At 49.6% G+C, this 25,322-nt stretch overlaps 1 protein-coding gene across 1 annotated transcript; it reads right to left on the bottom strand.

Annotated features, from left to right (window-relative positions):
- Nucleotides 1–3,517: 3,517 nt before the first annotated feature.
- CDCP2 (CUB domain containing protein 2) lies at nucleotides 3,518–24,246 on the bottom strand. The gene is made up of 6 exons (XM_024989837.2): nucleotides 24,007–24,246; nucleotides 15,303–15,650; nucleotides 12,403–12,738; nucleotides 10,636–10,989; nucleotides 7,542–7,720; nucleotides 3,518–4,034 (listed from the first exon to the last, which is right to left on the bottom strand). Exons 1-6 carry the CDS (start codon nucleotides 24,083–24,085, stop codon nucleotides 3,708–3,710), a joined length of 1,623 nt encoding a protein of 540 aa, XP_024845605.1. The 5' UTR covers nucleotides 24,086–24,246; the 3' UTR covers nucleotides 3,518–3,707.
- Nucleotides 24,247–25,322: the final 1,076 nt, after the last annotated feature.

Here is a 25,322-nt window from a genome sequence, read left to right as displayed (position 1 = left end):
AGACATGAACTGAGCTCATGAGCTCACTGTGCCCAGCTGGCTTACTCCCCAAGAGTGTGCATGGAACCAACAGTTCAAGAGCCTTTCTACATGGTGGGCTGTGTCCCAGGAGAAGGCATCAACTGCCAAGAGTGACCACATGGCCCTCTTGGTCCGGTGGGCTTCATTCTGAAGCCCAGGACGCAGGGACTGCTTCCGTCACTGTCCTGAGAGAAGCAGCTGCCAGCAACCACCTCCTGAATGACCCAGGAGGAGGCCCCATGTGGGGTGTGCTCCCTTGTTCTTGCAGTCCTCACAGTGACCTCATAAGTAAGGTCTTTCTTTCCCCATTCTGCAAATAAAGAAACTGAGGTTCAGAGAAGTTAAACAACCTGCCCAAGGTTGCATAGAGTCAGAGAAAGAACTGGAAATGAACCCAGGTCTGCCTGACCTACAGGCCAGAAGAGGTGTTTCGAGGATCAGCACAGCCATTTGCAAGGGCTCCCTCATTGATAACATTGGCCCTGCAGACCCAGGCTGTCTGGAGGAGCCCAAGTTCTGGGCTGGGCACATTTCAAGGCCACATGCCAATAGGGAGGGACCTGGGGTCTAAGCCCAGCTTCCTCCACAGACCCTTGCCCTCTGAAAAGGGGAAATAGTCAGTGAGCAGGAAAGCTGCACCATGTTTCCCATGCCGACACTTCCAGGGCCGGCGCGCACTGCCTAATGGGTATCATTTCAGCCCTTTCATTTCTGGAGACACCGCACTGTCATAAAGACTGTCATTTCCCGTGGCTCACGCAGGATAATCAGTGTGCTGGCTGCCCGGAGGGCTGGGAATGGCAGTATCTGGGCACGTTTGTGAAGACAAAACCATCCTCTCTTTCTCCGCCAGTCCAGTCCTTTCCCAAGTGGGCATAGCCCTCATGCTTGAGACCATTCGCCTGAGGTCTCAAGAGGCTCCAGCTCGCTACATAGACCCCCAGCTCAGGGATGCACTGTCTCTCTTAGCCTAGTTTCAACATAACATAGCCATGTGACCTTGGGCACAGCACTTTCCCTCCCCAAGCCTCAGTTTCTTCATCCGTAAAATGGAGACAACTATGTCTACCTCACAAGTTGGCTTAAGTGGGATGACATGTCTTAAATCCCTGCCATGTAGGGTGCGTAAGAATAGTAGCGATGACAGTGACGGTACTGGGGGTGACAGTGATGCACGTCACATTTTGGAAATAGGGAAACTGAGGCCAGAGAAGGAAACGGGCTCCCCCAAGGTCACATTCATAAGTCAATGGTATTAAGTGAGAGTTTTGTTGACTTGGGCTTTGTCATGCATTATCTCACTTAATCCCCCCAGGGCTGATGAAGTTGGCATCACTTTGCAGGTGACAATATTGAGCTAAAAGAGATGGGGTGACCTGCCCAAGGTCACACAGCTAGCAAGTAGTGGAGCCGAAGTTCAATTGGGGATGGTCTGTCTGCACAGCCGAAGCTCTGGCCTCCGTGCTGGAGCGCTTGAAGATTGGCAGCTGAGGGTGGAGATCGAGACTCCCAGATCTGTGCACACACACCATCCCATCTTGAGCCCAGCCACAGGCTGGGCTGTCATCTCCCCCACTCTGATGAGCTGATAAGGACAAGGTGAGCTTGGGTCCAGATGCCACCCCAAAATCTAGCCCATAGTCCTTGGAGGACAGAACCCCAAAGGTGTCCTCAAAGAGGGCATGCTGTGTGTCCAATCTTGCCCATTCAGGGAAATTGAGACCTGGGAAGTTTGTGAGGTGTTCACAACTCAGGCTGGTGAAGGAAGCCTGGCTCAGTGGCTTGAGGAGTCTGAGAGTAAGAAGGTCGGTGGGAGAGAAAGAGCCTGGGGCCTCTTCTCCAAACACCCCAGAGTCTCCTGCTGGCACATGACCCTGACAGACCTCTAGTTCATCATGTTGCCACACCCTCGGGGCAAGCCAGGAACTGTGGTCCCATTCTGCAGGTGGGGATATCAAGGTCCATAGAGTCAAAGTACCTTGCTCAGGCTCACTCAGTTAGAAAGAAGAGTGTGGACTTGAACCGATGTCCAGACTACTCTTTTTCCCTTGTTTAATTCATGTCTTACTTTATCAGCTCTTTTCTCTCTAGTTCTTTCCTCTGCAAGTTACCAACTCGTCTGGCCTCCCTCTCCCAGATTTGGCTACGCTCGACTGTAAGCATCTAGAAGTTAGGAATCTCCTCTGACCTGCTCTTCCCTGTATGCCTGGCGCCTAAGACTGTAATAGTCACAAGGCTGGAAATCAGTGGATGGGACTACAGTTTTTTACACTGATGCCAGTGGTCAGCACAGTCAATTTCTCGTGTCACGAAAGGACTCACTTGAGTGATTCATTATGCAAATATAAAGGTGAACAAGGGAAAGTGATGTATTATAAATGTATTTTTTGTTTATTATTCGTTAACAAGATTGCTCCACTTCTTGATATATAGTGCTCTGGGGAGGGCAAGAGAATTCTCATAAGGATGCCAGAGATATTCTCACAGGAAAGCACTGGGAATCCAACCCCCACTCACTGTGGTGTAAACCTGGAAAAACGCGGGTGGACTGGAGTAGCTCTCAGTAGACTGGAGTATCGCTTAGTGAAGTCCAATAACAGGGAAAAGTCAGAGGGATTCAAAGAAAAGTCATCTGGAGGAAAAGGATGGGCTGGTGAGCTAAGCTTGACATTAAGGGTGAGGGCAGAAACAAATGGGATTTCAATCAGCGTTTCAGGCCAGGATCACTATGCATGCGTGCCTGCTAAGTCGCCTCAGTCATGTCTGACTCTGTGTGACGCTATGGACTGTAGCCCATCAGGCTCCTCTGTCCATGGGATTCTCCAGGCAAGAATACTGGAGTGGGTTGCCATCCCCGTCTCCAGGGGATCTTCCCGACCCAGGGATTGAATCCCACCCCCTCAATCTATTACATCTCCTGCATTGGCAGGCAGTTTCTTTACCACTAGCGCCACCTGGTAAACCCCAAAGATCACTAAATATTTAAGGAAAAACACCAGCATGGAAGAGCTGCCAGTCCTCAGTCTCCAGCCCCATTACTGAGTCCAGGGTAGGCATCCACAGGCAGGGCTCTGCCCACCTGGGTGGACTGGCGTCGGTCAGGATGCACACAGCCCACCTTCCACAATCCTCTCTCTTCCTGGAGTTTGGAGGCAGGACTGGCCTGCTTTAGACAAAGTCCTCGGGGTTCCTGGGTCAGTTCAGGAGAGTGGAGGCCCCTGGATGGATACTGAACTTCCCACTAATGAAGGCTTGGGATGAGCAATTAGTTGGAAAATTAGGAGGTGACTTATTTGTATCCTGAGATGGTGAAGTTCTCATACAAGTTACAAGTTAGTTTTATCAACTCTGTCGCCAGTGACCACAACTGTATACAATGACAAATAACACACACAGGAGGGTTCTTTCTATAGCAGAAAATCTTTAAAATTAATAACAACGAAAACAATTGCACACATGTGCATGGCAGGCTATAGTTTACATAGCTCTTATCCATTTATGCTCTTCTCTGAGCCTCATGCCAGCCCTGTACCGAGGTAAGTAGGGCAGAGTCAAGGGCTCCAGGAAACTGAGGCTCAGAGAGAAGGTAGTGACTTGTCCATGGTCACTAACAAGTCAATAAGACCTGCTCTCACCCCTACTGTGGGGTCCCAGGGGTGTCAGATGCCAGGTCCTACCCTCCCCACCTACAGCAGCATCAGGACCACGATGGCAATCACCATGAGGACTCCAGCCAGGATGCAAAGGCCCAGGAAGACGATGTCATTGGTGTCCTGGGCCACCATGGCCACGGGGCCCTCCAGTGCCTCCACCTCGTCCCTGGGGGGTGCCTCCTGAAGGTGCTCGGCCGTGGCAGCGTAGGGCCCGAGCCAGTGGGAGCCTGACAGCAGGTGCGCAGAGGCCTCCTTGCGGCGCGGCTCACAGCGGACCTCGTACTCGTGGGTGTCCTCCTGCCCACCGGCTGAGAAGTCGATGTACAGCACGCTGACGATCACTGAGGTGTTATTTCTTCTCTGTGGGGGTCAAGGGGCACTTGCTCACACCTAAGGGGGCCAGGACTGCCCCTGCTGCCCTAGCGATGTGAGGACTCAGTGCCAAGGGGGCAGAACTCCAGAGTCGGGGTTCCAGTCCCAGCTTGGCCACTGACTCCTTCCACTCACAGCCTCAGGCCCCTTCCCCCACCTGTAAAAGGGGCACTACCAGAATGTCTGGAAGGACAGTATCAGATGGGTCAGTATTTGCTCTGGCTTCAGGGAGGTGGAATCTATGAAAGATAGAAACTGTAACAACAGGGACATTTGCCATGTTCCAGGCTCTGCCTTTAAGTGCATTATCTCATTTAATGCTCATGACAACCTTCTCTAATTGGTACCATTAATATCGCCATTTGCCAGATGAGGAAAGTGAGGCCCAGAGGTTAAGTCCCTTGTCTGAGGCCACACAGCACCCAAGTGACAGGGAGTATATTCTCCCCAGGGCTGCTCGATTCTTAACTGTGCTGTTAACCGCCACACCTCACTCAAACCAAAGGATGTAGAACCAAAGGGCACTTTCAGGGCATCTCCCTTCCTTGGCAATTCACAGATGTGGCCACTGAGGCCCAGCAAAGCCATAATTTGCCCAGGGCTAGGGCCAGAAGCCAGTCTCCTGCCTCCCCGTGAGATGCCGTCTCCCTGGTGTGATGTGACTTTCCTTCTGGAATCTTTTGGCCCAGTTGTGTCTGCAGTGATTCTGTGTCCCTGTGGTTGAGTCCAGGTCAGTCCAGCGTCATCACCCAGGGGTTGGGAAGAGCCATTGAGGAGTGAGATGTGGGGAGCCTGTCACACTGCTGCCCTCCCCACCTGCACAGATGAAGGAGACAGGAGTCCAGATGCCCTGAGACGGTAGGGCTTTGGGGCTGGGAACTGAGGGACAATGTTTTGACAGACAGTCTGTTGTGGTCTTGACTGGAGACTGCAGTTATGCCGGGATACTCTCCCCAAATCTAGAGCAGCCATTACACTTCTCAGACCGCCCCAACTGCCCTGTCTGGTTCCGTTACTGTTGAGCAGTGTGTGTGCTAAATCACTTCAGTAGTGTCCCACTCTTTGCAACCCCATGGACTATATAGTCTGCCAGGCTCCTCTGTCCATCGAATTCTCCAGGCAAGAACACTGGCGTGGGTTGCCATACTCTCCTCTAGAGGATCTTCCCGACCCAGGAATTGAACCCACATTTCTTAAGTCTCCTGCATTGGCAGGCGGGTTCTTTACCTCTAGCACCACCTGGGAAGTCCTAGTTATGAGCTGCTGCTGCTGCTGCTAAGTCGCTTCAGTTGTGTCTGATTCTGTGCGACCCCATAGACAGCAGCCCACCAGGCTCCCCCGTCTCTGAGATTCTCCAGGCAAGAACACTGGACTGGGTTGCCATTTCCTTCTCCAATGCATGAAAGTGAAAAGTGAAAGTGAAGTCACTCAGTCCTATCTGACTCTTTGCGACCCCATGGACTGCAGCCTACCAGGCTCCTCCGTCCATGGGATTTTCCAGGCAAGAGTACTGGAGTAGGTCGCTATTGCCTTCTCCGACTTATGAGCTGAGGCTCTTCTAAAAATCAAAGCTGCCTAGAAAGTGCAAGCGCACAGGAGGAATCTGCCATCACGGGATGCTGGGCAGCCCTTTCGGGAAGAGACTGAAGGGGAGCTACCGATCTGGACTTCGGTGGACCAGGCGACCTTGTAGGTCTTTCCCTTCGGTGGACCAGGCGACCTTGTAGGTCTCTCCCAACTCTGGGCTTCCAAAAGGCTCTGAGACCGTGTCCCCAGAGGAGTATTCTGCCTCGTGCCCTCAGCCTGTCTTGCCACCGGACTCTCTGAGGAGGACCAGAGTCCTGAAATTTTGTGACAAAGAATTGAGAGGGTGGGAGAGACAGGACCTGAGAGTGAAAGTGGACCCAGTGAAAGGGCCAAAGTGAATCTATATAATAAAGAATGGAGGGAAAACCACATAAAATGGGTGTGTGGGAAAGTTTCAGGGGTTTTTGATGAGTGAAACTTGAGGAAAGAGAGTCCACACATATGTGGTGTTATGGTTATGAGATCAAGTCTCTGTGGTTTTTAAGAAAAGTACAGAAAGGTTGGGGGCTTCCCAAGTGGCACAGGGGTAAAGAATCCTCCTGTCGATGCAGAAGACACAAGAGATACAAGTTCAATCCCTGGGTCGGGAAGATCCCCTGGAGAAGGAAATGGCAACCCACTCTAGTATTCTTGCCTGGGAAATCCCATGGACAGAGGAGCCTGGCAGCCTACAGTCCATAAGGTAGCAAAGAGTCAAACATGACTAAGCAACAAAGCACGCACACACAGAAAGGTTGTCCTGCTTTTGGCCACTTGAACTGTGCATCTTTGAAAGCAACTCAATGCAGAGACTGGTCCTCATGGGTCTACGACTTATATGTGTTACACTAAGAACCCATGAGTCTAAGGTTCCCGGTTTTTATGTTTCCATAATATTGATGCCAAGCTTCTATGATTATGAGGCTCTAAGTTCTAGCGGAGGTTCTGCAACTCTGAGACCCTGAGTGTCTAGGAGTTCTTGGTTCTAGATGTCATGATTCCCTGCTTCTGGGGCTCTCTGTCCCCATCATCTTATGACTCTATGGAATGTGGTTCTGCCCCTAAAGAAAACCGCTCAGGGATTTAGGGCATAGAGTAGAGGTGAGGGCAGATTATCTTGGCAGCCAAGACTGACTCCCACTTCTCCTCTACTCAGGTCAAAAAGATGGTGGTTGCTAGGAGGCTGGGGGAGCGGAGGGTGAACTGGAAGAGCCAGAGGTACACACTTGGTTAATGCTGGGTGTGGGGGAAACATGGTTTGTTGGAAATCACGTGATTCTGCCAAATCATGAATCCTCAGATACCAAGGCCTTTCCCCTTTCCAACCTGCCCCTAAGAATACAAACATCCAGGGTGCTTGGGCAGCCACCTAGTGATGCTAAAGGCCCCAAACCTGGGTTCCAGGCTTCCAAAATACAAGGACAGTAGAAAATGTTCATTTGCACACCTCGCCGCCTTTGGAGGCAGGTGGATCCTGTCTCTTGAAGGGCTCTTTTGTTTTGTGGAACCCAGAAAAGGATTGGGATCACAAAGTAGTCCAAAGGGACTCCCTGGGCAGGCAGGAGGCAGTAGTGCTCAAACACCTCTGTGTGTTAGAGGTGGGGACTGTGTGGCCCTGGGGAGCTCCAGGGAGGACAGGGGAGAGCAGGAAAGCCTCCAGAAACAGTCAGGACCTTGACAGAGGGGCCTCCAGTAGGGGCTGTTGGTCGTCAGCAGGTCGCGCAGCAGGATCGCCCTTCTGCATCTCCCCTACTTGAGCTCCTTGTGTGTCTACATTGAACAAGTTTGTTGAGGAGAAGGAGAGGCTGAGTTCCATATCCAGCAGGTGTGATGACCAGAGCCAGGAAGAGAAGCTGAATTCTCAAGTCTGGCAGGTGCCTCTCCCCAGGGATCAGGGCCCCAGCCTCATGCCAGCCCTCATCCCCCTACCTGAGACTCAGTGCCGCAGGTGTCAAAGCGGGCCTGGATCCGGAAGTTGCTGCCCATCTCCTGGGCGGCACAGCTCCGGCTTCCCAGGTAGACTTTGGTCCGTTCTAGTGGGGCCAGCGCCTGTGCAGAGATCAGGATCTGGAAGTCGGTGCGGGTGCAGCTCACGTTCATGGGCACCACTGGGGATGGATGGGAGAGGGGAGCTGGAGGCCATGTGGGCAGGCAGTCTGACCCCCCCCTACCTTCTTCAAGCCCCTGGCCAAAGGGTGGTGGGTGGAAAACCGAGGCCCAGAGAGTGAATGGCTCATATGCAGTCCTACAAGGACATATTTACATGTGTTTCTCCACTTAACTCCATCAGGCTATGAGCTCCAGGGCAGGCACCATTCCTACTTCTCAGAGTCCTCTAAGCCCAGAGCTTGAAAGGTGAATATATGATTGAATGAATGAATTTTGTTAATCATAATGGAAGCTACTATTTGCTGATCATGTTTGCCATATACCAGGCAATTCATTCAATCATTTAACAAGTATTTACAGCCTATGTAGTCCAGGCACTATCTTGAATGCCAGATATAGAAATGAAAAGAAAAAAACCAGCCTCACATGCCTACCTTCTTGGAGCTTACAGTCTAGTTGGATGAGGGAGCAATAAATATGTAAAATACACCTAAGTGTCAGAGTAGTCGAAGGAAAATCAAGGAAAGAAAAAGATGGAGACGAGGAGAGCAGCATGTATGCATGAGTGGAGCTGGTGGGGCGGGAGGGATTGCAGTTTGAAAAGGGTAGTGAAGAAAGCCTCATTCTCCCTCCTCATACCAACCCCATGAGGCAGACACGTCTAAGTCCGTTTTACAGTTTTAGAGCTCAGAGCTCTGAGAGGTGACACTGTCTGCAGTGTCCAAGCTGGCATTTTAACCATCGAGTCTGTAAAGATTCCATGGTTCCTGGTCTCTCCACCCTGTGTGGGAGCCCCCGCACCCCCTCCCAGCAGGAGGGTCTGACTCCAAGCGTCTGGGTCTGTGCGAGACTGTGTGTGTGTGCATGTGGGTGTGTAGGGGGCGGTGTTTGCTGGGGCAGGGGTGAGGTTAGGAGGAAGGACGTGGGGGTGGGGACCTGGAGGGAGGAAAAGGAAGGAGCTGGCAGGCAGAGGCCAGGAACTCTCAACCTCTCTCCGGGAAACGCCTCAGACATATTTCAGCCTCTGGTGTCTGGGCAGGCAGGGATTTATGGGCCTGCCGTCTCCCACGATGATCTTGGTGGCGCTGAACTGTGTGTCACCCCTGATTGATGCTGAGGTCGTCCTCCAGCCGGGAGGCCGCCGACAGCCTGGGCCGCATCTGGATCCTGGCCCAGCACGAATGCCCTGTCTGACCCCAGGCTCCCAAGGGCATCAGGGAGAAAGGGGGCGGGTGGGAGTGGGGTCCTTGTATCTGAAACAGGAGCCAGGAGAGGAGAGGCCCACCCTCTGTCTCTGGGGGTACCGAAAGGAGAAGGGGCTTGTCCAAGATCACACACAGCTGGGAGAGAACCCAGGCCTGGAAATAGGCCCATCTGAACAAAGGGGACTTTGCAGCTCCTTCAGCTGGTATCTTCAGTTTACTGAGACCTGTCAGCCAGCTGTGGCAGAGCTCATGGCACCTGGATCTCCAAGTGCCATCCAGGAAGAGGGCACTCTAACAGAGGAAGAGTCCTCCTGCGTGTTTCTGGGTGGAGGTGACTGAAGCAGACAGAGGGAGGGTCTGCTCAGGTCACTTCGGGGCCACTAGCGTGCTACAGCTCTCCTGGTTCCTTCCCCTACAGCTCAGCCCCACTGGATGATCAGTGTGTGTGTGCATTAGTCACTTAGTCGTGTCCAACTCTTTGCGACCCCAAAGACTGTAGCCCACCAGGCTCCTCTGTCCATGGAATTCTCCGGGCAAGAATACTGGAGTGGGTTGCCATTCCCTTCTCCAGAGGATCTTCCCAGCCCAGGAATCGAACCCAGGTCTCCTGCATTACAGGTGGGTTCTTTACTGTTTGAGCCACCAGGAAGGCCCAGCAGCATTTGAATGTGGTCCTAGTCTGTCTGAGCTCAGCCACGAGCCTCCCCCCCAGGCCCTGTTCAGCCACACAAAAAGCAGGAGTGTGAGTTCTAGCCTTACCTGTGCCACTGCTGCCTGCATGACATCAAAGTCCTTTCTTTGCATCTCCGTTTCTACACCTGCATAAGAGGCTCTAGCCTGGTCAGGTAGAGGGCAAAGTGGGTCCAGAGGACAGGCTTTTCTGGGCCCATGGCCCTGGGACGGGTGGGGAGAGGAGGGGATAGATGCTGTCAGCTGGCAAATCTAACTGGCACTGTGGAGGATGGAAAAGCTGAGTGCCAAGTTCCCTAGCCAACTCTGCAGCTAGGCACAGCCATATGATCAAGCTTAAAATAATAAGATCAAGAAGAAGAAATTTGAGTGCTTCGAAAAATGCTTTTACTTTCCTGATAAAAGGACATTTGTGGCTGGCACCTCCCCTACCCTCTTCCAGACTTGAGCATGGACATGATGCCTGGAGTTGTGGCAGCCATATTGTGGTCATGAGGCTGAGAGAATCTCAGACATGCAAACTCGGATATTGTTGAGTCCCTGAACCAATACCGCAGCTGACTAGCTCTAGACTTCTTGTTATAAAAGGAAATCAAAGGTCTTGAAAGATCAGTGGATTTTCAAACCACTGTCAGTCAGGACTTATGACTGTACAAGCAAGGTTGTTTAGCATTATGAACATAAATCGTATTACCATATTTTGTGCATTGCCCCTGGATACAGAGAATCAACCATAACACAAGAGAAGCCAGGGGCCATGGAGGAAAGAGACAGATAGAGAGGAATTGGGAATCGTAGATTTGGAAGCTAGAAAAATAGGGCACTATAATAGTGAAAATAAGCAGGAGTCACATTGGTACAGCCTCAGAGGTCCCAGGGCAGGAGTCGGCAGTGATGTAGCCACCAGAGAAATCGGTGCAATAGAGAGAAAGAGGGATGGAGGAAGGAGGCTGCAAAGTCCTGGGACCCCAGCCTCACCTTCCCCCATAAGCACACCCTCACCCTCTACCCCAGCTGACCTCCAATGTAGGCCACAGAGAAGCCCCTGTGGGTGGTGCTACGGTCCGTGTGCAGCACAATCAGGAGCTGGTTGTGGCTTGAGGTGACGGGGGGTGGCAGGTGGTGGCCACACCAAGTCCCCAGCAGAGGCGCCTCCTCACTGGCCCCATCAAAGGCTGCTAGATGGTCAAAGTCGCAGGTCCTGGTTAGGCTGTTGGGCTCCTCCAGTTCCAGGTCTAGGAAGAACACCTTGACCCGGTAGCCAGGAGGCAGGCGGATGGTCCAGTGGCACCGGATGTTGTTGGGGTAGGAGCTGGGGTACTGCGGGCTGGAGAAGTTGCCCCGCACCGCCGTGTACACCTCCTGGCATTCTCCTGGATTGGGGAGAGCAAGTCCAAAGGAGCAACGGTGAGAAGAGTGGAGACTGTCATCTTCTGCAACCACAGCTTGGGCAGCAGGCACCATAGGGATCCTAAAACCACCCTGGCAGGTTGTAGGCACCATGCAGAAAACCAGACAATTAATCCCAAAGCCTGCTTTAAACTATAACTAGCTGAAAACTGGGACTCTCACTCCAATGGGCAATCCATTGCCTGAGTGTTGACCCTGCTAGCAATTCAATAAAAATGTCTAATACCTGTCCTCGGAGTTGAGTCCAAACTTGGACTTGACAGGCAAGGTGGTTCATGACCTTGCCCCTTTACATTGAGCCCCACCTCCAGCCTCACCAAACATCTCCTAGTACTATGGGCACACAAACCCTCTCTGTTCTCCATGCTGATCCCTCTGCTTGGACTTTCTTGGTGGCCCGGTGGTAAAGAACCCACCTGCCAATGCAGGAGATGTAAGAGACATGAGTTTGATCCCTGAGTGGGGAAGATCCCCTGGTGGAGGGCATGGCAACCCACTCCAGTATTCTTGTCTGGAGAATCCCATGGACAGAGGAGCCTGGCAGGCTACAGTCCCTAGGTTTGCAAAGAGTCGGATACAACTGAAGCGACTAAACACTCACTTCTTGAACACCCTTCCCTTCCTTCTGCCATTGTTTAACTCCTTCAAAGTGAAAAGTGAAGTCGCTCAGTTGTGTCCGACTCTTTGCGACCCCATGGACTGTAGCCTACCAGGCTTCTCCCTCCATGGGATTCTCCAGGGAAGAGTATTGGAGTGGGTTGCCATTCCCTTCTCCAGGGGATCTTCCTGATCCAGGGATCGAACCCGGGTCTCCTGAATTCCAGGCAGACACTTTAACCTCTGAGCCACCAGGGAAGCTTTAACTCCTTCAAAGCATTGCGCAATTCTCTCCTCCTCCAGGAAGTCATCCATCATTCTTACTATTAGATATCACAGATCACAGTGAGTATTCACTGTTTTCTTCTCCATCTCCTCCACTAGAGTTTAATTCCAAAGTGTTCATTCATTCATTTATACAAACATTAACCGAGTGTCTTCTATGTAGCAGGTATAAAGATAAATCCATAGGAACTAGAAGTCAGGCAGAGGAGATCAACATGCAAACCACATACAGAAGTGACAAGCATTAGATCATTGTTATGAAAACACTTCTCGAAGGAGCTGAAGGAAGAGAATAATTCAGAGGGTATCAGGAAGTCTTCACAGAGGAGGTGACATGCTTGTGCCTTGGCATCAGCCAGGCAGGAAAGAGTGTGCTAGAACATTTCAGGCAGAGAAAGAGCAGGAAGTGCCAAACCCAGAGGCAGAAAAGTAGAACTCCTCCCCCACCCCCCAGCATGCACAGAGCCCTGGGGGTTTCGCTGCAGTCCTCCCACCTGAGAAGTAGTAGGCCTTGAAGCCGCGGCCTCCGATGTTGAAGTCAGACTTGAAGACCACCTGCAGCTCGTGGCCCAGGGACACGAGTGTGGGGGGCCTGGCACTGCCGCAGTAGTGGTGCTCCCGGGCGGGGCCGGGCCCCCCAAGCACAGCCACGTAGTCGTACGTGCACTGCTCACTGCCCTCCACCTGGAAGTCCACGAACACCAGCTTGATGGTGGCGGGGCCAGCGGCCCGGATCACCCAGCGGCACTCCACGTTGTTGGGGTAGTTGTTGGGGTACTCGGGGCTGGCGAGGACCCCTGACAGGCCGGTCAGGACACCACCACACACATCTGCAAGGGAGCCCACTTGAACTGGCACCCTCCCCTGGCACCCCCATCTCCTCCCTTGGGAAATGCCACTCCCACAAGTGTTCACCCGGACCCTTGGCACCACCCACTGAGCGCTTGTTAAGTGGCAGGCACAAGCCATCTTTTTAGCCATCACCCTAAGTGTCAGACGTGACAACGACTAAACGATGACAACAGAAAAGTAACCCCATGAGGAAAGCAGGGCGGTTTCCCCATTTTACAGTTGGAAAACTGGAGGCAGAGAGAAGTTAAGTAACTTAGCTGTGTGAGTTTGCATTCACCCAGACAGAGCCCAGGAGAAGGATCTGAGCCCAAAGAGTTTATCTGGGAGAGACAGGGGACCACAGGTGGGCACTGAGAGAGACAGGGTGGGAGAATGGGGGCATTCACCCACCAGCCCCTCAGAATGCAGGCTGAGAGGTAGGCTGCCACAGCTTTGGTAAAAGCTCTCAAACAAAGAGACATGGAGACCAGCGGGTGCCATTGACAAGGCCCAAGGGACAGAGCAGGGCCCTGACAGCAGGTCACCCCGCTGGTATCAGGGAGGGTGAGATGTGACTAACTACTGAGTCTGTACACTTGACATTGTGTCTCACTGTCCCTCCTACCAAGGACAGTGGTGCACAGAGGCTGAGACACCTCAGATCAGGAATATTATTAAACCTCCATAACAGACGCGGAAACTGAGGCTTAGAAGGAAGATCTGAAGAAGTAGAGATAGGCTTGAAGTCTGAAGATAACTGTGTTCTCAGCTCTGCCTTCTATTGCTCTGTGACCCTGGACAAGTAACTCAGCCTCTCTGAGCCCCATGGGAATATTAGAACTCATAAGACTTGTTCAGTCAGACCCACCAGGCTCAGACTCATGCACAGTTTGAGAAGTTTCTGGTGAAAGTCCTTTGGAACCTGGTGCGGCCAGTGTAACCAGGAGCTGTGTGATGGTGAAGGCTGTGACCAACTGGAGGCCACCAGCAGGAAGGGGCACACTAGGTTCTGTCTCCCGAGACTGCAGAATCTCATCCCCTGGCATGGCTGTATGAACGGAGCACTGTGCCAGGCAGCTAAGGACTTGAATTCTTATCCCAGAGTTTGCCCTTCCCAGATGTGTGACCATGGGAAGGCACATTCCTTCTCTGGTCTGAGATGCATTGTTTGTGAAAAGAGAGGACAGGTTTTCACAGTCTGTGAGATCCTTCCAACCTCAATACCTTTAGCTTTCAAACTGTGTTAGCAAGGGCTTTCAAACTTAGCAGGGACTTTCAAACTGTGTTCCAGGCCTTCACAGTGGCCCTGGGGCATCAATCTGCAGACATCTGGTGTAAATGTCATTCTTAAACGGTATTCAAACTTTTTTTTGACTCAATGAAAGATAGAATCCACAGTCACATATCTCAAATGTAAATATATCACTAATTGGAGACCATCAATATTTACTGATGTTTTCAATGATTGGCTTAAAATAAGTACATGTTAAGAATACGAACTTATAAACTAAATGCTTACAACAAAATGCTGCCTTTACCTCTTTTATATATCAGGGATTAACATAAAGCTCCACCTGATGTAAGGGTACCCCTGCTTTTTTAAAATATTGGAAAACATTGCACATGGTACTATAACTTTGATATCTTAATAATCTAAAAATCTAGAGATCTAAAATTCCACCACTACCATTAGATCTGTCTGCAGTTCTCGTGTTTCAGCATTCTACAAATCTATGCCTCCAAAGCCAGCGGGGACTGATGTCCATCAGCTTGCACACGTGAGCACGTGCGCACACACATACACCTGCCCCTGCCCACACCCTGGCCCTGATTGCTGTTGGTGGATGCTGTGCTCCAGGAGCCTCTGTGGCACCCATTGTTTGAGCTGACATGAGGAAGGCCTTTGGTTTTGGCCTTGGGAGAAGGGAGGACGAAGGAGCTTTGAGGGTGAGCAGAGAAGCCTGAGGAAGGAGGAAGGAGTCTAGCAGACAGGCACTGAGAGCAAGGCCTGTGCTCCCCTCACTAGCCTGAGGGCAGGCGCCAAGCCCGGCTGGGGTTAGGGACCATGATGTAAGGGGCGAGCTCAGGAAAGTCTTTGTGAAGGAGAGAATCACCAGCTCCACACAGACCCTGTGCCCCTCCCACTGCTGAGGACGTGAGGGGTGGGGGGAACTCAAGTGCCCATGACGTAATAAGATGCCACAGAGTGCTGAGGAGCAGAGGCAGCACAATGTCCCCTCCTGTGTCCCAAGGCCACTCAGGGGTGAGAGGACAAGGATAGGTGAGGACAAGAGGCCTCGTCCCTGAGCACAGTGAGACCCTCCGGGGGCTCCCAGGATAACGGACGGAGAGGAGGGGAGTGCTGCCATGAAGGTGGGAACACAAAACCACCAAGACTACCAACAGAGGCCGCCTCTGCCCCATGAGCTACGAGAGCAGGGGCATCCAGGTAACAGGGCGGCCCACACGCTAAGATGCCTAGACCCGGCCTGTCTTACCTGCCCCCGCCGCCCTCCCCCATCCCCACCCAAGGCCACACTCTCCACCACCAAGTCCCCCTTGCCTTTCTGGTAGGCCGCGGAGAAGCCGCGGCTGGCCACGTGCTTGTCTGAGTGGAAGACCACAGACATGACGTGCCAGGAGGAGGTGAAGGGTGGCGGGGGCACCCTGCCGCAGAACCTCCCCAGCAGGTTGCCCTGGTCCCCGGAGGCGCCGTTGTAGATCTCCAGGAAGTCGAAGCCGCAGGTGTCGTGGTACTCCAAGTCAAAGGCGTGGAAGGTGAGCAGCACGGAGGAGCCCTCGGCCACCACAATCAGCCAGCTGCACTCCGTGTTGTAGGGGTAGAGGCTGGGGAAGTTGGGGCTGGAGAAGTTTCCAGAAGGTGCTGAGAGCACACCCCCACATTTGACACCTGTGGCAAGAGGGAAGAATGACCTAGAGTCAGTGCTAGGGTCTCGGATCACGGCCCAGCTTCAAAGCAGGGTCTTTGGGATGGAAAGAGAGAGCAAGAGGCCATGGCCCTCAATCACTTCATTTATTCATTTATTTGTTCATTCATTTACTTATTCTTCAAATACTACCAAACATTCTTTTATGCATTCAATAAATATTGTTTGAGTGTGGGGCATTGTTGTAAGTGCTGGGGTTACAGCAGGAACAAATAGACAAAAATTCTAGTGGGGAAGATAGACAATAAACATAATAAGGAAAATATGGAGTGTATTAACTAGTGATAAGTGCTCTGGAGAAAAATAAAGCAGGGGAAGGAGATAGGAAGCGTCAGGTAGGCCTGTAATTTTATAGGTAGAGGGATTGAAACTGTACCCTCTGCAGTGGAAGCCTGGAGTCTTAACCACTGGACTGCCAGGGAAGTCCCATGGGCCTGTGCTTTTAAATAAAATATACTAGGCACTAAAGATGTCCGTTGGGGAATTCAAAAATTAAAAGTAATATTACCCACCCCCATCCTGAGTGAAAATGTGCAGTGTATTACAAAGTTTGAAGTACATTCTTATATGTATGTATTGGTTTATATTTTGAAAAAGAAAACAATGGAAGGAAACTAATAAAAATGGTTCTCTATAACAGGAAGAAGTAAGCAGCGGGGAGGAAACAGGTGTGACTGTTAGACATCTTTAAATGCAAGTTATTTTATAATTTTGACTTTTTAATCATGAATAATTTTAATATAATTTTTAAAATATCAAAAGATTAAGTAACCCCAATGCCATAGAAAGTGAAAGAGGAGAGTGAAAAAGTTGGCTTAAAACTCAACATATGGAGCCTATTATACAGAGTGAAGTAAGTCAGAAAGAAAAACACCAGTACAGTATATTAATGCATATATATGGAATTTAGAAAGATGGTAACGATGACCCTATATGCGAGACAGCAAAAGAGACACACAAAAGATATAAAGAACAGACTTTTGGACTCTGTGGGAGAAGGCAAGAGTGGGATGATTTGAGAGAGTAGCATTGAAACATGTATATTACCATATGCGAAATAGATCGCCAGTCCAGGTTCCATGCATGATAAAGGGCCTTCAGGACCGGTGCACTGGGACGACCCTCAGGGATGGGATGAGGAGGGAGGTGCAGGGAAGTTCAGGATGGGGGACACATGTATACTGATGGCTGATTCATGTCAATGTATGGCAAAAACCACTACAATACTGTAAAGTAATTAGTCTCCAATTAAAATAAATAAATTAATTAAAAAAAACTCAACATAAAGAAAACTAAGATCATGGCATCTGGTCCCATCACTTCTTGGCAAATATATGGAGAAACAGTGGAGACAGTGAGAAACTTTATTTTTGTGGGCTCCCAAATCACTGCACATGGTGACTACAGCTATGAAATTAAAAGACACTTGCTCCTTGGAAGAAAAGCTATGACCAAACTAGAGAGCATATTAAAAAGCAGAGACATTACTTTGCCAACAAAGATCCATCTAGCCAAAGCTATGGTTTTTCTAGTAGTCACGTATGGATGTGAGAGTTGGACTATAAAGAAAGGAAGCTGAGTGCCAAAGAATTGATGCTTTTGAACTGGGGTGTTGGAGAAGACTCTTGAGAGTCCCTTGGACCGCAAGGAGATTCAACCAGTCAATCCTAAAAGAAATCAGTCCTGAATATTCATTGGAAGGACTGATGCTGGAGCTGAAACTCCAATACTTTGGCCACCTGATATGAAGAACTGAGTCATTGGAAAAGACCCTGATGCTGGGAAAGATTGAAGTCAGGAAAAGGGATGACAGAGGATGAGATGGTTGGATGGCATCACCGACATGATGGACATGAGTTTGAGTAAGCTCTGGGAGTTGGTGAACAGCGCAGCCTGGCGTGCTTCAGTCCATGGGGTTGCAAAAAGTCGGATACAAGCGACTGAACTGAACTGATAATTGGAATAAAGGAAGTGTGCCAGTGTCAATAGAAATTAAGATTTGCAGTATAAGAGGAGAGAGATACAAATTAAAACTAAAAAAACTAAGAACTCTTGAGATCCTTCATTTGAATTGAGAACATCAGTATGAACAAGATTTATTTTTATTTCTAAAAATATTAATTTATCAGCTTTGTTCACTAAAAAGCCTAAAGGCAATAATATTCCGGTAGTATTTTGTACCCCTTCAACTTAAATTAGGATTATTATGTCCAACTAAACTAAGATTGTTATGTCCAACTAAGATGAACCAGGACTCCTTAGAGAAATAGTCAGGGGCAGAAAACATACAAAATACACTTGGGACACCTTGTCAAGCTACAGAGTAAAGAAGCTATCACAACCGCTGGGATTGTGTCAAAAGACACAGAAACCCGCTAGAAGGTATAATTGGAGCTTCAAAAAAGATTTACTGCAGTGAGCTGAAACCCATCAAATATATAAACATTTATGAATTCATAATGAACTAAAAAATTAAAAGAAATTAAAATGGAACTTACTGATTTCTTTTAGAGATTTCTGGGGCATGAAGTCATTTTCTTCTTGCTACATAGAGAAAGAATTAAGCATTTAATTTGTCTTTCTTGTTATAAATTATATGCATTTCAGGATAACTGAATAGTTGATGAAGAAAAAGTATTATTTAAAGAAGACTACAGGAAGAATAACAACTTTAGGGACTTCCTTGGTGGTCCGGGGTAAAGACTCCACGCTCCCAGTGCAGGGGGCCTGGATTTGATCCCTGGTCAAGGAACTAGATCCCACCTGCTGCAACTGGGTTCACACGCTGCAGCTCAAGATCCCTCATGCTACAACAAAGATCAAAGATCCCACATGCCACAACTAAGATCCAGAATAGCCAAATAAACAAATTTTTTTAAAAAAGAACATTAGAAAACATAAGTTTGCAAACCTTAATGAAATCATCATCATCATCATCTATCCTAATCATGGAGGAAAAAGGTAAATGAGGAGAGGTAAAACCTCCTTAAGCAGACAAATATTCTCCGTAAAGTTATTTCAACTTTGCTAATGTTTGAAAAGTTTTATATTTAAAAAATACCAGGCTTCTCTGGTGGCGCAGTGGTAAAGAATCCACCTGCTAACGCAGGAGATGCTAGTTCAGTCCCTGGTCTGGGAAGATCCCACATGCTGCAGAGTGGCTAAACCTATGGGCCACAACTATCGAGCCTGTGCTCCAGACCAGGGGAGCTGCGACTATTGAGCCCATGTGCCGCAACTAACGAAGCCCGCGTGCCTACAGCCCATGCTCTGCAACGAGAGAAGCCACCGCAATGAGAAGCCCTTCACTGCAACTAGAGGGTAGCCCCTGCTTGCTGCAACTTAGAGAAAAGCCCATGCAACAACAAAGACCCAACACAGCCAAAAATCATTTAAAAAATACCCAAAAAGTTACATTTATAAGAAACTTTATGGTGGATGGATGAGGCTAACTGAACCGACTGGTCAATCTTAACATCAAAGTGGAACACTGGATAATAGGTGACCTGATGAAACACCTATAATATCTTCTTATAGGGGAAAAAAAAAGGAACCTGAAGCTAATGAAATCTCTGGATCTGTCAAAATTTAGAGGAATATGGAAGCTAGAGGAACAGTCTAAATGACCCCTTGAGGACACATTCAGCCCAGTCCAGAATGTGGGAAATTCTAATGACCCAGGTGCTTCTAAGTAAATAAGGTGGCAGGGGGAGACACAACTAACATATTTTTATTTATTTATTTATTTATTTTTTTACAACTAACATATTTTTAAAAGGCTCAACTAGAAGAAAATATAGAGGGTAAGTTCCTTGACTTTGGTCTCAGCAATAATTTTTTGGATTTGACAACAAAAACAAAAATAAACAGGTGGGACTACATTGAACTAACACCTCCACACAACAGAGGAAACTGTTAATAAAATGGGAAAAGAAAAGTCTATGGAATGAAGAAAATATTTGCAAATCATACATCTGATTAGGGGTAAATATCCAAGATATATAAAGAATTCATACAACTGAAGACCAAAAAGAAAACAACAAAGTCTGCTTTAAAATGAGTAGAGAAATTGCGTAGGAATTTTTCCAAAGAAGTCATACAGATGACCAACAGGTGCATGAAAAGGTGCTCAACATCACTGATCATCAAGGAAATGCAAGTCAAAACCACAATGAGATACCATCTCCCATCTGTTGCTGCTGCTAAGTCGCTTCAGTCGTGTCCGACTCTGTGCGACCCCATAGACGGCAGCCCACCAGGCTCCCCCGTCCCTGGGATTCTCCAGACAAGAACACTGGAGTGGGTTGCCATTTCCTTCTCCAATGCATGAAAGTGAAAAGTGAAAGTGAAGTCTCTCAGTCGTGTCCGACTCTTAGAGACCCCATGGACTGCAGCCCACCAGGCTCCTCTGTCCATGGGATTTTCCAGGCAAGAGTACTGGAGTGGGGTGCCATTGCCTTCTCCGCTCCCATCTGTTAGGATGGTTATTATTTAAAAGATAAGAAACAAAAAGTGTTGGCAAGGATGTGTGGGAAAAAAAGGAATCTTTGTGTACTGTTGGTGGGAATGGAAACTGTGCATCCTCTATGACAAACAATATGGAGGCTTCTCAAAAACACAAAAATAGGACTCCATATGATCCACCGATTCCACTTCGGGCATATTTCAAAGGAAATGAAAACAGCATATCGGAGAGTTATCTGCATTCTCATGTTCATTGCACAGTTATTCGCAATAGCCAAGATATGGAAACAACCTAAACGTCCACCAACAGGTGAATGGAGACACATATGGCATAGGATGGTACTCAGCCTAAAAAAGGCATTCATCCTGATATTTGCAGCAACATAGACATTGAGGGCATCGTGCTAAGTGAAATAAGCGAGACAGAGAAAGACGGATACTGCATGGTATCACTTACATGTGAAATCTTAAGTGTCAGAATCATAGAAACAGCAGAAAAGCGGTTGTCAGAGACGTCAATTAAAAAAAGAGAGAGAGAAAGACTCAAGAGTCAAATACCTACCAAAAGCAATGTGTGAACCTTTTTCGGATTCTGATTTGAACAAACCAATTGCAATAGGATTTTTTTGTTTTTGCAATAATTGGGGAAAACGGAACATGAACTGAGTATGAGATAAAAGTAAGGAATTATTACATAATTGTAATACTATCAGGAATATCTATCTACTGAATATATATCTGTTAGATATACTCTGAAATATTTATGGGTAAAATAGTATATTTGAGATGGTCTTTAAATTTCTCTGACCCTCCCCTGCCCCACACCCTGCTAAAATGGAGATGGAGGTAGGATAGAAGAACCAGAGGACTTCCCTGGTGGCTCAGATGATAAAGAATCTGCCTGCAATGCAGGAGACCTAGGTTTGATCCCTGGGTGGGGAAGATTCCCTGGAGAAGGGAGTGGCAACCCACTCCAATATTCTTGCCTGGAGAATTCCATGGACAGAAGAGCCTGGTAGGCTACAGTCCATGGGGTCACAAAGAGTTGAACACGACTGAATGACTAACACTTTCACTTTCTTTAGAAGAACCAAGAAAGGCAAAATGTTGACAATTGTTGAAGATGGTTGATGGAGACATCAGGATTTATTATACTATTTTCTCCACTTAGTGTTTGAAAATGTTCATAGTTAAAAGTTGAAAAAAAAATGATCAACACATTCTTAGTCACCTTGTCAGTGAAGCTTCCCTCAACCACCCTATTTGCAACTGAAACCCTTTCCCCATCCCTCTACCCGTCTCTCCCTTTTTGGCTATGCTTTCTCCATAGCACCCACCACCACTGAATGTACTATTTACTTCCTCATTTGTTCAGTTCACTGTCAGTCTCTCTCTACAAAACTGTAAACTCTATAAAAGCAGGGATTTTCATCTACTTTGTTCTCTGCTGTATCTCAGGCATCTGGAAGAGCTCCTGGCATAAAGCAGGTGCTCAGTATATATTTGCTGAATGAATGAACGAGTGAATGATCTAGTATCATCTTCATAATATCCCCATAAAATAGGCAGCACAGGTGTTACTGACTCCATTTAACAGATAAGAAAACTGAGGCCCAGAAAGGGAAGTTACCCCTGTAGCTGACATCCTGTTTGGGTCCACGCAGCACCCATTCCTCTATCTTTGGCAAGAATAAGCCCCTGAGTTTAAACACTGCTCCCTTCCCTTGCCTCCATATGATAACTCTCCCACATCTTTCCCTGACCCAGGGAGGACACGTGAGCCTAGCTGGGAAATCCTGAGGCCTCCACCACTGCCAAGTGACTGGCCTGGGGGGTGGGCCTGTGCCACCAGAATCCTGCTGCAGAATGCCCAGATGAGACCTTTCCTTCCCTGATCCCTAAGCCCGGAGTTAGAGCCCTGGGTGGGACCAAGCTCAGGGCCCGTTGAGAAAGCTTGTCAACAGATGGCAACAACCACGTGACAAGCAGAAATGGCCTGGAACCCAAGCAGCCCAGCTCAGCTACACTCTTGCCTCCCTGGTGACAGAGCCAGTGCACTTCTCTTCTTGCTTAAACTCATCCAGGTTGGGTTTCTGTCCCTTGCAACCAAAAGCATCTTGAAGATGCTTCACCAAAGTTCCTGTAAGAGAGGCACATTTGTCAAGCATGTGCACTATACATGCCTGTGCTGATTCAGAATGGGTCCCTCCCTGGGGTGTTCACAGCTAGGGGGTAAGGTGGGGGGAGTTAGGCAAATGAGACAAAGCCACGTGGTATGAATGTGCTGGGGCCACACAGGGGACTCTGGGGTCCAGAGGGAGGGAGGCCAGTCTTGCTGGAGCCAGCCCTGTAAGAGGAGGGACACGGGAGAAGGGGGTGTTTGGCTAGGAGGAACAAAGGCTTCATAAGTTGGGGAAGATTTGGAGGGAGGAAACAGCAACTAAAGGCTCAGACTCACAGTGACTTAGCCTCCCTGAGCCTCAGTCGGGCATCTGTGAAATGGGGATAATGACCTTGCTGGGTAGCTGTGAGCACAGATAAGAGAAAGCCGTGCAAGAGCTACAAGATGCACACCCAGTTCACAACAGGTCGTCTGGCCCCGGGGGCAGGTCAGGGCGGGAGTGGTGTCTGATCCATGCCTTTATGTCAAGAGGATAGAGGGACAACCTGTCCAGTCACTGTCATTGTCGTTCCCCCAGACCTTCCCACTGGATGGGAAAGGCCATGAGAAGGTTGGAGAAAATCTCTTGTGGCCCAGGAGGCCCCAGGGGCCAGCACAGGTAAAAGCTTTGTCCTTCAGGCACCCTGACCCCCAGGGCCACTCCAAAGCCTCTGAAGTCCTAGTGGCTAAAAATGGGAACAGTTAGCTTCTCTGATCACCCCGGCATGGAGTAAGACGCCTGGGTGCCTGGCCCATCTCTGCCACCAAGTAGGTTTCCTTCCTGAGACCCCCTTGAGCCTGCAGGAAGACAAGGCACAGATAGCTGCTGGCTGAGCCCCACTCCATATGAGCCCCTTGAAGACAGGTGAGTGATACTGCCCTGGCTTCCCAGACAGACTCACAGAGCACTAGAGCCCCACAAAGGACCTGGGACCAGGGTGCCAGAAGAGGGTTCAAAGAGCGCCAAGGAGGGGCATCTGAGGCTGATGAAGGGGATGTGGAAGTCTTCCTGGAGAAGCTGGAACTTGAGCTGAGCTTGAAGGATAAGCCAGGTGTTTTCAGGTGGAAAAAGAGAAAAGGGACCTTCCAGGCAGAGGGCACAGGGGGTGAAAGTCCTGAGGGTGAAAATCTCCTAAAGGGAATGTGATCCTTTGCCAGAGCATGGGATGCCCAAGTGATGCTGGGAACCAAGGCTGGATGTTATATAGAGATTGGAGCCAGACCTGGGTGAGGGGGCGGTTGGCTTTATAGAGAACTTTGATGTCACTTGGCTGGTGATGGGGAAGTACAGCAGGCTTTCAGGAGGAAAATAAGGACCCTTTCCAGCAACAAATCTTTACTTGTTCTCTGAGCCATTCCCCTCACCCTTGGTAAGCATGCAGTCTCGGGCAGGTTACCTAACTTCTCTCTCCCTCAGTTTCCTCATCTGTGGGAGACTGATACCCACCTTGAAGTTTCTTGTGAAGATTAAATGCATTCCTGCATAATGCATGGAAAGTACCTGGCACATAGTAGGCACTCAACAAACACTGTCTTTCACCATCTCAGAAGCTGTACAACTCAATTCAGCCAACTCTCCCCAGAAAGGCCTTCCACTTTCTGGCCCTCTCACACAGAAACCTCCTGAGACCCCACCGCCACCTCCCTCCCTCCCGCCTCCCTCCCAGGTCCTGCCTGTCCCCAGCAGCTCCTACCTTTCATGGCTTGGGCTCTGAGGTCTGGGCCCAGCAGCGCCACTGCCAGCAGCAGACAGAATACCAGCTCCACCAGCATCTCCTCATCAGGTCCCCACAGGTCTGCAGAGCTCAGGGCAGGCCAGGACTTGAGGGTCTGAAGTGGGGGAAAGAGAGGTGAGGCTGCAAGGGCCTCCAAGTTAATGGTGGTGTGAATAATTCATCAGGCCCTCGAATTAGTAAGCTGATCCCCTGCGCTTCCTTCACTCCACCCTAAGGTGACGGATCTAGTGTCACCGGGTTGACACTTCTGAGCTCTGCACTGGCCACACTGGGTGGGGAGAGGGCTGGGAGAGAATCTGGCGGTGGAGAAAGAGCAGGGGTTTGGGGGCTAGGCAGATCTGGAATCGTCCTGGGTTGGCCTCCACCTTGCCAGGTGACCTTGAACAAAGTCATCCAACCCCTCTAGGTCTCGATCTGACTCCTCTATCTGGTGGGGCCACTCAGCCCTGCCTATAGGGTTACTGTGGAAATGAAATGTGGTAACACATGCTAAAAAACACAGTCGGCGCTTGCTACAGGTTTCCCCATCGCCTATCCATGTGGGAGGGGACAAGGACCCCTGAGACATGCATAGATGAGCTCAGAGGGAGAGCGAAGGGAAGAACGTGGCAGGAATAACAGAATGGGAAAACACTACAGGACAACTCCCAGTGGCACTGGGGGTAAAGAACCTGCCTGCGATGCAGGAGACAAGAGGCGGGGGTTCGATCCTTGGGTCGGGAAGGTCCGCTGGAGGAGGGCATGGGAATCCACTGCAGTATTCCTGCCTGGAGAATCCCATGGACAGAGAAGCCTGGCAGACTTCGGTTCATAGGGTCGCACAGATTGAAGGGATCGCACGCACGTAGCATGCCCAGTGCAATTATGGACTGCGTGGCCAAGACTATTAAGTGGTCACCTTGTTATTGATCCACAAACCTGGCTCAAACAGCACCATGTGCCAGGCCCTGTGCTAGGATCTGGGCTGTGGCAATGCCCTCAGGGGTTCCATGTCATACAGGGAGCAGGATCTTTCAATTTACTCCAGGAAACTATTTGGTTCAGCCAGGCCCCAGGCTCATTCCCTAAGCTCCTTCTCTGTGCAGAGCCTGTGCCAAGCCCAGGGCATCTGAGGTAAATAAGCCCATGCCTGCCTCCCAGTGAGGAGCCTGGGCTCTGCCTTGACAGACAAGGTCTGAATCCAGGCTCTACCCCTCACTGCTGGGCTGTGGGGCCCCTCTGAAGCTGGGCCTCCTGGACCACGAAGGAGAGCTTACAGTGCCTGCAGTGAGAGG

The sequence above is a fragment of the Bos taurus genome, chromosome 3 (genome assembly GCF_002263795.3).
Source record: "Bos taurus isolate L1 Dominette 01449 registration number 42190680 breed Hereford chromosome 3, ARS-UCD2.0, whole genome shotgun sequence".
Taxonomy (NCBI): Eukaryota; Metazoa; Chordata; class Mammalia; order Artiodactyla; family Bovidae; genus Bos; species Bos taurus.
The sequence above is the reverse complement of the archived record's forward strand: the minus strand, read 5'-3'. Positions and strand labels throughout refer to the sequence as shown.